The sequence below is a fragment of the Leucoraja erinacea genome, chromosome 25, assembly GCF_028641065.1.
Source record: "Leucoraja erinacea ecotype New England chromosome 25, Leri_hhj_1, whole genome shotgun sequence".
NCBI lineage: Eukaryota > Metazoa > Chordata > Chondrichthyes > Rajiformes > Rajidae > Leucoraja > Leucoraja erinaceus.
Window position 1 is genome coordinate 14,743,252 of NC_073401.1, and position 12,647 is coordinate 14,755,898.

At 42.0% G+C, this 12,647-nt stretch overlaps 1 protein-coding gene across 1 annotated transcript; it reads right to left on the reverse strand.

The window, feature by feature from the left end:
- Window positions 1–383: 383 nt before the first annotated feature.
- LOC129709439 (zona pellucida sperm-binding protein 3-like) lies at window positions 384–5,422 on the reverse strand. The gene is made up of 10 exons (XM_055655841.1): window positions 5,338–5,422; window positions 5,065–5,249; window positions 4,862–4,965; window positions 4,419–4,510; window positions 2,439–2,619; window positions 2,254–2,365; window positions 1,678–1,766; window positions 1,341–1,426; window positions 1,182–1,262; window positions 384–591 (listed from the first exon to the last, which is right to left on the reverse strand). Exons 1-10 carry the CDS (start codon window positions 5,399–5,401, stop codon window positions 482–484), a joined length of 1,104 nt encoding a protein of 367 aa, XP_055511816.1. The 5' UTR covers window positions 5,402–5,422; the 3' UTR covers window positions 384–481.
- Window positions 5,423–12,647: the final 7,225 nt, after the last annotated feature.

Below are 12,647 nucleotides of genomic sequence, written 5' to 3' on the forward strand. Positions count from 1 at the left end.
AAGAGTATGCAGATAGGATGGTCCTGTTGGTATATCTTGGGCAAGAGATGGAAGCAGGAAGTCAGGACACTCAGCTTAGTGGTCAGATCTCCTGATGTACAAGTAGCAGTGGTCTGCTATTTGGTGGGGTCATGGTCTGGGAATAGGCATGATCAGCTAATCAATAGCGGATCAAACCTTTAAAAGGAAATATTTAAACATGACAATTAAGGAAATCCAATATTAAGGAGATTTAGTTGCAAATGGGTAGACTTAAAATTTACTGTTCAGTAAATCTGGCCTTGGAAGATAGAACTCTAAACTTCTAAAGTGTCAAGTTCATTGTTTGCTCCACATATTAATTTAGAGATCATTAAACAAAATCAAAGTTGAAAACTATGTGCACGTCTGCAAAATGTATCTTTATTCAAGTTAAGCACCAACATCAAGCAGTTAGGATCCAGTTAACCAATACAGCTTTTGCGATCTAGCCTTTGCCACTTCAACAGCTGTGGTGCACATTCTTGATCTTCCATTTATACAGAAATAGGAAAACAATTCCCAAAAAACAAGCCAACAGGGGCGTTGCCAGGAGCATAACCCTGTGATTTTCTGCAAAAGAAAGTTTAAAAAACTGTTAATGCTCTACATAAAATTGATGTTTTGATGTATTGTCAAAGGCTTATCACACAAAAGATGGTGGCTTTGGAATGGGTGAGGTTTACCAGAAGGACAGCTGGATTAGGGGACATTAGGTGCAGTAAGAGATTCGAAAGCCTAGCATTGTTTTCTCTGGAAAAGCAGAGGTTGTGGAGAGACTTGATACAAGTGTAAAATTATGAGGGACATAGATAGGGTAGACAGTCAAAACTGAAAAAATAAAAACAATTACTTGGAGGCATAGCTTTAAGGCAAGAGGAGCAAAGCTTAGAGATGGGAAGGGCAAGTGTTTTTTTTATTTTATTTTTTTTATAAAGAGGGTGGCAGATAGTGGCATTGAAGAGATCTTTGGATAGGTGTATGGATATGCAGTGAATGGAGGGATATGGACATGGGACTTGGCCTTATGTTTAGCACAGACATTGCAACTGAAGGGTCTGTACTGTTCCGTAAGTTTTATTAATCCAATGAATCTTACTAGGCATTACAATAGAAAAGATTAATGTTAAACTGCCAAAACAACTTTAAATCTGGTTTCTTACCTAAAGTTGTGGATCCATGTTGCTTACTGAGAATTCTCATGGGACCCACTTTGATTACATGGCCAACACTAGTTTCTGGCTCTAAAGGAGAGAAGAAAACAAAGTTGTAACACCAAGGAAAGTAATTATCCAAGCTGATACCAGAAGTGGGAATATTACCTGTGGCTCGTTTGTGGCGAGACTGGCAGATTGAATTACAGCAGTCACACAAGGAACTTTGTAATGGGGCATCCAGGAGCTGCCAACTAAAGAGAACAAAGTCAGGATGGCAGGTACCAAATGTCAATGGTTAGATCCTAGTGTGAACTTTGTCAACTCTAGGAATGGGAATTATCTCTAGAGGTTACAATAGAACTCAAAGCCAAGATATAATCATTCGCATGGAGCACAATAAGAAATAATTTGCTTTACTCCACAAAGTTTAACATTAAATGTTAATTAGTTTTTGGGCCAGAGCTTTTGGAAACAAGGTGCAAGAGTTAATGGAAAGTGTTACCTTTGTGTTTGCTGGTCAAATGAGCATGCTTTATGCACAAGATCATCCCAACTAGGGTCCCATACCATGACTTTGCAGTGTATAAAAATCTGCAAAATGCAAATGCAGTGTGTCTAATTCATCAGGTATCATGATCTCAAATTTAGCTGTACATCCAACTTTGTTAGAATATTTAGGATTTAACATGTACTTCTATCAAGAAATGCTTCCAATTATTTGTAGAAGTCACAAATCAACCATGCTTTAGTTGCAGATAATTAAAAAAGTTACAACTAGCTTCAGGTGGAGACACAAGCATCCGAAGATGCTGGCATCTTGGGAAAAAATAACATGCTGGAGGAACTCAAATCTGGCAGCAACTGTAAAGGAAGTGGACAGATGATGTTTTGAGTCAGGACTGAAGGGTCCCAACCTGAAGGGTTGTCTGTCCATACCCTCTTCAGATGCTGCCCAACTCAAAGATCCACCAGAAGTGTTTTAATTGAGGCAGACATGCATTAGTACAATACCACATATTCGGATTAATGAAGTGGTCATTACCCCGTCAAGACTTGTAAATGAAAAATATCAACTCACTTCAGCATCCTCCAGACTGAGGAATTTGAATGCCTGCACAACAAATTGAAGGACCGCACCATCTTGTCTGGGCAAGTACTTGGAATTTCCAGTTTTTCCATCAACAAGACATCTACAGAATGAGAGAACGTGTTTAATTCAAGTCAAGTTGACATTCCCCCAACTAACAAACTCTTTATCCTTACCCATGATTGGTTATGATGGTATAATTCTCTGGAGACATGGCCAGTGAGCTTGTTGGTGTGGCAATGCATTCCTGTACATAGAGTCGAAGGGCCTGATGATATGGGGCCAGAACAGAGGCTTCCAGGTTAATCGAAGCTCCCAAGAAGAAGAGGGAATTTGGTCGCTCAGCAGTCCAATCATCTGTTCAGCAAATGTTATATCATTAGGATGATGCAATTGTCGGTGTTTGTTCTCCATTTCACACAAAGGATCAGCCTAGATTTATACAGTTTAGTTCTAGCCAGATGAACTAGTTTCTGTCCAAACAGTGAAGGCAAGTGTTTCCATTAGTAAGTGCAGCCAGACTCAACCATTTAAAGTAACATTTTCCCTCTCCCCTCTCAACATTCACAATTCAGATCTGTGCTTGTACAAGTGTTGGAAATATCCAAAATAAAGTGTAATCATAATCTTTGCTGCAAATTATCTGCAGACAACAGGAACAAACCAATATTAACCATGGCCCACCCATCAGATTCTGTCCAGTCCACCCATCTTCTACATTAGAAAATTTCCTTCCCCATTCCAATTTTAGTTTAGAGATCGAGCATGAAAACACACCTTTTGACCCATCGAGTCCATGCAGACCAGTGATCCCAGCACATTAACACTATCCTACACACACTGGGGACAATGGAATCAAGCCAATTAGCCTACAAACCTGCACATCGAGTGTGGGAGGAAACCCAAGGAAACACACAGGTCACGGGGAGAATGTACAAACTCCATGCATACAGCACCTATAGGCAGCAAGGTAGTAACTCTACTACTGTGCCATGGTAGTTGATGTTTTAACCTTTTTAGTCCATAGCTGCAGCCTTGGTCAAGTTTCAACCCCCTCCCCACCTTTGTTTGTCTGGTTTTTATACATTTTAAAGGGCTCAGCTCCATGCAATTCCATGATATTAAAGATCACAAGGGTCTCCTGGCAGGGCAAGTTACAGTGCACATCTTGGTACAAAGTTGACTTGGTCACAAGTGGCTTAGTGCAGGGTTGCTGCTCGTTAACAATTCCTGTGCAACCATAGACTACAATCACATTACAATACTGCAAATTAGGACAGGAATTCCAAACAAAGGGTCTATAATAAGGAACAATCTGCATCCGTGGATGACAGATGCGGCGTTAGAGAAAGGAATGTGGGAAGTACCTGTGGGCGAGCTGGAGTTCCCTGAGATTAGAAATGTGGTTACATTTTGAACACCACTTAAGCACAGCCAGCTTTGATAAATATTTTAAATTGGTCAAGATAGAGATATTAATTGGCCATGAAATAAGTACCACTTGGCCAACAGGTAAACTAAGCATCAGAAAGATAATACAGCACAGGTTTAGGTTTATCACATGTACCAAGATAATGAAATAACTTCATTTTGAAGGTTATCAAATCAGATACAAATATAATGACATTAAACACAAGTGCAATGGAAGGAGCAAAGGGAATGGGTAGCACAACTAAAGATGGTTCATAGATCATATTTGTTCAAGAACTTTAGTCTGAAGAAGGGTTTCGGGCCGAAACATTGCCTATTTCATTCACTCCATAGATGCTGCTGCACCCGCTGAGTTTCTCCAGCATTTGTGTACCTTAGTTTTATTATTGCCATATGTATAGAGAGTGAAAAGCAGTTTTGCATTCTATCCATTCAGATTAGGTAATACTATACCCAAATAAAATCAAGTCAAACTCAGGCACATAGATCAAGCAAAAGGGAAAGATGCAGAGTACAGAAGAGTTTTCAGCATTGTAACACCAGCTCCAGAGACAATGTCCAAGGGGGTAGAGGCGAATCAGACAGCATCCTAGCTTATGGAAGGACCAACGGGCCATGTATTCAGTGCAAGAGAAGGTGGGGGAAAGAAGAGATACATAGAAAAATAGAACCGAGTGTCACACCACAAGGTGCAAGCATCACCACAAGCAACAACAAATTCTTACCAGTCATTATCATCATGGAAAATATCAGATTGCCATCTCCAGCTAGAACTCCAGTTGTTGGAATTGTTGTCAGAGACATTGGCACCTCATCCCTGAAGAGAAGTAAACTACTTATGCAAGAGGCTTCAGTGGCAGGAACTTCGATACGAAACATTGCAATTGTAAGCTTAAATGCAGAGACCAAAGCACAATGCATTCAATTAAAACAGGATTGAGAGTTCTCATTTTGCAACTTAGAATTTCTCATTAAATGTTTAGTCCATTTCTTAGAGTTTCAAATAGAAAACTTAGATTGACCACTGGACTGAAATATGGATAGGTTTGAAGGGATATGGGCCAAACGCAGGAAATTTGAGCTAACGTAAGGACGCGCAAGTTGGACCGAAGGAGCAGTTTCCACGCTGTGCGACTATTAACTACTATTAACAATGCCAGATCCTTACACTGGGTAGACACATTCCAGGCGCACGTCGGGTCGTTTTATCCCAGAGGTAGGTCCATCGCCAAACTTCAGGTAGTTTGTGAAAGTTACCTCCTTGCCGGTCGTCTGAGGGGCGGGGGTGGAGAAAACAAGAGGGGAAAAAAAAAAGTGATTAGGAGTCGGCCACAAAGCGGAGTTTGAGCGAGAGCAGAGAATTAGACCCACCAGGCGCACTGCACCGCAGTCCTGCAGCCCATACTGGAAGAGGAGAACTTGGAGGGAGCTGGTGTCTGAAGCCGGGCAGCTTCCCAGCCGCAGGGCAGAGGCTGGGGCGCCAGCCAACACATCTCTGGACACAAACACCGTCAGGGTGTGGTTACCGCAGGAGTAGGTGATACCGGGTGGAAGATCTGAAATAAAAGAGGCAAATGTGGGGGTAAAAAACAAGCAAGCACACAAATGTCAAATCTGCCTGTAGGTGACCAGATACCAACCCACCTGTTTGTAGCTGTCCCATCACAGCGGCCAACATGAGCACCGTTACACTCGCCACCGACATCATCTTCACTGAAGGGCAAGTTACTGACTGCACTGCAGGAATGCAGACTGGGGGGGGGGGGGGGGGGGCTTATAACGAGCTCGTCGGCCTTGCTCGTTAACATTCCCGAGCCAAACCACTACTCATCCAATTTACTGAACCAATCAAGATCTCCAGAATCGGGAGCAAAACAATTATGGGAAGAGATGTTACAGAGAGAGACACACGTGGTAATTCCCTCTCACCTGATTTAGTGTGGCCTGAACCAAATATACTAGAGTCTTTGGCCTGGTCTGTGCACCATCCCTGATTGATTGGGGAGATCAGCCGTGATCACAATGAATGGCGGTGTTGGCTCGAAGGGCCGAATGGTCTCCTCCTGCGCCTATTTTTTATGTTTCTATGATGGTCAACATCCTTCCGCTGGTTCTATATTTTACTCCCCATCCTTCTTCCTTATCTGAATCCATACCTGCCAACTAATATTCTCTAATTTTAGGTAGCCATGCCCCTCCCCCTCCCCTCTTTTCACCTACACACTTCCACTCTCTCTCGTTCTCACCCGCCCTCCCCCCTCCCTTATTGAGGCAACGTCCCCCCTGGCCTGTGTTGACTTATTACCTACCATGCTTTGTCCCACCTCTCCCCTTTTCTAGTTTTCTTCTCCCCTCCTACAATCAGCCTGAAGAAGGGTCTCAACCCGAAACGTCACATGTTCTTCCAGAGATGCTGTCTGACCTGCTGAGTTACATCAGCACTTTGTGTCCTTTTGTGACACCCTTCTTTTCTTCACTTCACCTCAAGAGTGTTTACTTGTCATATGTACTGACAACAGATCGATGCAATTCTTGCTTGCTGTAGCTTAACGGGTCTGTAAATGCAACAACACACAGATAATCTATACTAATCAAAAATGCTGTAAATTAATAAACATAATACTAGGTAACCATATATGGCAAAAACAAAGTATAGTGCAACCAAGGACACAGTTCATAGAAGAACATATTTGCTATGTGAGTGTTGTGTGGTGTTCAAGATCTTCGATAGCCAAGAACTTTACATTAAAATCTGGTTTATTATTTACATGTGTATTGAGGTACAATGAAAGATGTTGTTTTGCATGCTGTCCAAACAGATCATACATACCAAACATAAATACAATAATGACAAACTCAAGTACAATGGATAGAGTAAAGGAGAAGATACAATGCAGAATATAGTTCTCAACCGCCAGCATTTGTTACCATTGACACCCATCTCCCTTACATCCCTCCACTCCTCACCCCCACCCCCCCCCATCACTTGCCAGCTTCTGCCCCACCCTTTTCCCTCACCCCTCTTTACCAGCTTTCTCCCCTCCACTCCCTCACTCTGAAGAAGGATTTTCCTCCACAGAGGCTGCCTGACCTACTGAGTTCCTCCAGCACTTTGAATTTTGCCCCTGATACTCCATCCGTTTCTCATGACGTCTGTCTTTGCTTATGTACCTCCTGCATCCGATATTACACAGTGAATGCTAAAATTGTGCAAAGCTCTCGAGATTGAAAATAATAGAAAACATAATGCAAAATGCTGGAAGTGGTGCTCAGAATGCGAGACAGCTTTGGTGGAAAGGGGAAGGGTTAAATTTTCAGGTCAATACTCTGTTATTGCCTGATTGTTGTTGTAATTCAGCCATTGTGCAGAAGCCAAGTCAGCACAATGGTACAAGCAGAAACAATTAATGTCCTGTCATTCATAAAAGATTTACACAACTTAATTAAAAGGTCGTAGTTATGAATCATTATTCCTCCCAAGATATTCTCATGATTTCTTTGTGGGATAATTTATTTACCTAGTTCCCAGTTTCACCCTGTTGACCATGTAACACTGCTGGCCCAAGACCAAGCAACCAAACTACTCATGATTTCTCTTTACTTTGGCACGGGACATCAGGGAAATCTCAGGCTGTGCCATTTCACAGTTTGTTATTTACTTTATGAGAGATTTTGATCTCATTGACCGAGCTCTCTCTCACATTCGTGTCTCCTCTATAAAGACATAAAGTGCTGGAGTAACTCAGTGGGTCAGGCAGTATGCAGTATCTCTGGAGAACATGGATAGGTGACGTTCCGGGTGAGGACCTTTTGTCTGACATTGCAAGGGGGGGGGGGGGGAGGGGGGGGGGTTGGTGGGAGGGTGGGAGGGAACGAAAGGTGGAAGAGTGGAGGGGCAGGCCAAAACATGGCTGCTATTAGGTGGACAGACGCGAGAGAGGGTTTTATAGGCAGATTCTTGGACAAGGGCCAGTGAATTAAAAAAAACATGATAAGAGAAAAGAAGGTACGGGGCTGCGAATTGTGAAGCCAGAGGAAGGAAGGAAGGTCGTATCTCGTCTATTTCCCACAGTTCTGTTCTTGCTCCCCCTTCACCAGAACAGAACAAGGATCGAGTTCTCCTGGCCCTTACAACCCTCACTTTCCATGCAAATCCATGTATTCTATCCATCTGCCAACCACACAACCCCCATCACTGGTATCCACCTATCACTTGCCAGGCTTTGTCCTGCTCCCACCTCTCTTTTCCCGAATCTAAGGAGGGTCCCGACCTGATATGTCGCCTGTCCATTCCTCCCACAGATGTTGCCTGGCCCATTGAGTTCCTCCACCACTGCGTTTTGCTCAAGTTGCCAAAACTCTTGTGTTTCCAAATTGAAAATGTGATTACTAAGACATGCCAAATTCAGGGATGAATCATTAGAGCTGTAGAGGATAAAAAGAGCAATTTTATACTGAACCTAAATAACACAGAGGGTGCAGATGAGGTTTACCAGAAAGATGCCTAGATAAAGAGGGTATTAGGTACATGGAGAGGTTGGACGGACTTAGATTGCTTTCTCTGGAACGCCAGAGGTTGCAGGGAGATCTGGTAGAATGAGAAGTATAGATAGGGTGGACTGTCAGAACTCTTTTCCCAGGATCGAGATCTCAATGATTTGAGGGCATGGCTTTATGATGAGAGGAGGTGTGCAGGGCATATTTTTACACAGAGGATGGTGCTTCGAAGGGTGGTGGGGGCAGATGTGACAGAGTGGATAATGAGAGCAGAGGTCCTTGTGGAGCAGAGGTCGAAGATTAAAGGTCACAGCAAGCAAATATCAATGAAAAGAATTAAATGTCACATAAAGAAACCTTTGTTTAAATGCAGCCAGTGTGTGATCTTGTACCCTGATCACTTTTTTATTTTATACAGTATAATCATGCATCCTTTATTCATGCAAATGTGGACGGATTCATTGTGTGAAACAATGAGACTTGTATGATATGTTGATCCAAATTATGAATTGTTCCCTAAATAACAAGTACTAGTAACTATTTCCGCTGGCAGGATAGTATATAACTCGTGGAGGCAAATTTAACGTAATAATCACCAGAATATTACCAGAAGGGATGTGATGAGATATTTGTGACGCATTTGTGTTAGGTCAAGTCAACTTTATAGTTCTATGTACAAGGACGGTGAGATACAGGTACAATGATCTTGCTTGCAGCAGCAACACCAACACATAGACCCAGCCAACACAAAAAGCATTCATTTTTCAGGAAAGAGAAAGGAGAAAAATGAAGCAAAACCAAGCCCATTAGTTAGAAAAGAATTCCATGGTAGTGCAAGAGGTGGTCTGTAGTGTTCTGTTACTGAGGTAGAATTAGGGTTGTGCAGGTGGTTTCAAGATCCTGATGGGTGTAGGAAAGTAGTTCCTGAACCTGGTGGAGTCAAATAGACAATAGACAATAGGTGCAGGAGTAGGCCATTCGGCCCTTCAAGCCAGCACCGCCATTCAATGGGATCATGGCTGATCATCCCCAATCAGTACCCTGTTCGTGCCTTATCCCCATATCCCCTGACTCAACTATCTTAAGAGCCCTATATAGCTCTCTCTTGAAAGTATCCAGAGAACCGGCCTGAGGCATCTGAGGCAGAGAATTCCACAGACTCACAACTCTCTGTGAGAAAACGTTTTTCCTCGTCTCCGTACTAAAAGGCTTACCCCTTATTCTTAAGCTGTGGCCCCTGGTTCTGGACTCCCCCAACATCGGGAACATGTTTCCTGCCTCTAGCATGTCCAAATCTTTAACAATCTTATATGATTCAATAAGATTCCCTCTCATCCTTCTGAACTCCAGAGTGTACAAGCCCAGCCGCTCCATCTCTCTCAGCATATGACAGTCCCGCCATCCCGGGAATTAACTTTGTAAACCTATTCTGCACTCCCTCAATAGCACGAATGTCCTTCCTCAAATTAGGGGACCAAAACTGCACACAATACTCCAGGTGTGGTCTCACTAGGGTTCTGTACAACTGCAGAAGGACCTCTTTGCTCCTATACTCGACTCCTCTTGTTATAAAGGCCAACATGCCATTCGCTTTCTTCACTGCCTGCTGTACCAGTCATAGGAAGAGCATGCAAACTCCACACAGACAGATCCCGAGGTCAGGATTGAACCCGGCTTTCTAGCGCTGTTGGGCAGCAGCTTTAGTTTAGTTTAGAGATGTAGCACGGAAACAGACCTTTTGGCCCCACTGAGTCAGCGCCAAACAGCGACATAAACAACCTCAGGTGGCAGAGATGTGAGCATGAACACCTCCGGAGGAAGCTCTGAGTTCACTGTATTCTCTGAAGAGTACATTCAGGCTGGAAGCTCCCTGAGCTGAGAGATGTTTTTCCATTCTACTCACCCAGTGTTATTATCAGGTCGAGTGTTGGCATTGGTTTCCAATACAATGGCCTCAAGCTCACAATTCAACCTGGTAGCATTTCAATGACTGTTTCATTTCTCGTGGGCCAAGGGTTTTATTCCAATTATTGCTAATTTAGGGACGGCGTTTCCTTGCAGATAGACACAAGAGCAGGAGTAACTCAGCGGGTCCGGCAGCATCTGTGGTCAAAAAGAATCGTTGACATTCCGGGTCATAAACCTTCTTCAGACCGAAGGGTTCTGATCCAAAATGTCACCCGTCCATTTTCTCCAGAGATTCCGCCTGACCCTTTGAGTTACTCCAGCATTTTGTGTCGATCTTCGGTATAAACCAGCATCTGCAGTTCATTCCTATATGCTTTTTCTTGCAGATTCATTAAGTACTAGGGCTCTTCATTAAGTTTACTGGAGAGTCTAGTGTAAAATATGTCATTGCTATTCATGTCAATGCTTTGATGGGGTAAAGAGGTTAACGCTTGAACACTGCACAACATTAACCTCAACTGTGACCACCTATGGTCTGTTGTTGGTGGCACTTTGCAGTTTGGGCTTTTTGAGGAGTTTTGCACCAATGTTATGGTATTAATTTATTGATTAAAAGAAAATGTTATCTATGTGAGTTGTGTTAACAGGCCTGTTATGCTCCTGCAAGTAAGAATGTCATTGTTCCGTTATCAGTACATATGACAATTAAACACTATTGAGTCTTGACTCATGATGGGTTTCTGTAAACTCAGCAAATAATGAGGAGACTATTGTCTTTTGGTTAGATGCGTGAAGCAAACCACTTAAGGAAGAATTCAAATATCTCAATTGTGTAGAAAAGTATAAAGTAACTTTCAATGTAAGTCTCTAGATACTTGTTATTGCAAAATATCATTTTATTGAATAAATTACATTGCAAATATACAAGCAAACAAAGTGCTCAAACGGAAAATGCTCACAAATTTTAATACTGTTTACAAATCTCATTATGAACCTTCGTACCAATATCATAAATCACTTCATGAATGTTCTGGCCACTCACCAAGAACTGTCAGAACATTTAACTTTGTTTGTTCATTAGTAAACATACCTACTAAATATAATTTGAATAGTCTTAAAAGCAAAGAAACTAACAAGATCATAAAGCAAATCTGTTGTTTGCATCAATAAAAAGTCTGACCATAAATAAAATAATTATCCTATATTAAATAATATTATTTTGCTGCCTGATGTTAGAATTTATGTCACCATAATTAAGGTTTATTACATGTCTGGTTGTATTGTCCTATGTATAAATTAAATTTACAGAAATGTTCAAGAGAAATAGAATTGGTAGCATTACAAGAATGGATGTGGGTTTGGAAATCAATGCAAATGGTGACAGGGACAAATGGGAGGCACTGTGGCACAGCAGTAGAGTTGCTGCCTTTCAGCACTTACAGTGCCAGAGACCCAGGTTCGATCCTGACTACAGGTGCCGTCTGTACGAAGTTTGAATGTTCTCCCCGTGACCACGTGGGTTTTTTTCCGAGATCTTCGGTTTCTTCTCACACTCCAAAGAAGTACAGGTGATTAATTAAGTTAATTGGCTTGGTATGAATGTAAAATTGTCCCGTGTGTGCGTAGGATTGTGTTAATGTGTGGGGATCGCTGGTCGGTGCGTACTCGGTGGGCTGAAGGGCCTTTTTCCGTGCTGTATCTCTAAACTAAACTAAACTATAACCTGTTAGAAAATGTAAAATCTTACAACCACAAATTGGCGCTTGTTGTAAAGCAATGCTGTGATATTTCATTTCAGTGCAAAGAAATAATATTGAGGATGCCCATGGTTATAATGTTAGATACCTAATCACTAAAGGCACAGCCAAAGTGGAATGCAGCTATTTCACAAATTTCTGCACAGTAAATTTACAAATGCATTTAGCGTTTCATTGAATTATTGACACACACAAGCCACCGAACACAACACAAATGTCTACTAATCTTTTCACATGCCAGTCCTGCATTTATGACTGGGATTTCTGCTGCCTGTTTAAATGATAGCACCAGTATTGCTTCTATTTAGATCCACAGCAACCTTATTAATAATGTTCAGGCTGATTTCACCATCAAGCAGATTTCAAATGAGCGGAGACAAAGTGAATCGTTAAAATGAATCACTTGTGGAACTGACTTGTGTTAGGCTATGTATTACACCGGCTTATATACAGCAAAATAATTAGTAAGTTGTCATGGAACAAACATCACTGCATTTAGATGAATAAGCTTCACGTATAATCTGTGTTTGTCCTTGTTACAGAGTATACGCAGGATACATGTGAACATTCAGTCTTTAATCCCACAATCTATACATATTTCAGTGACAGAGTGAGGCAAAATGCAAAGAACAGCCCCTTGTATATGTCTAAAGGGTTAAACAGTACAAACAGTCTGGGGTTCATGGCTGCCTTTGGTCTCGAGTCATTCAAAGCAGGCAAGATGAGTTGAATGACTCATGTCAACTGCTGCGATTCTGAGTCTGAATTCAGTATTTTCTGAATGTGTCTGCT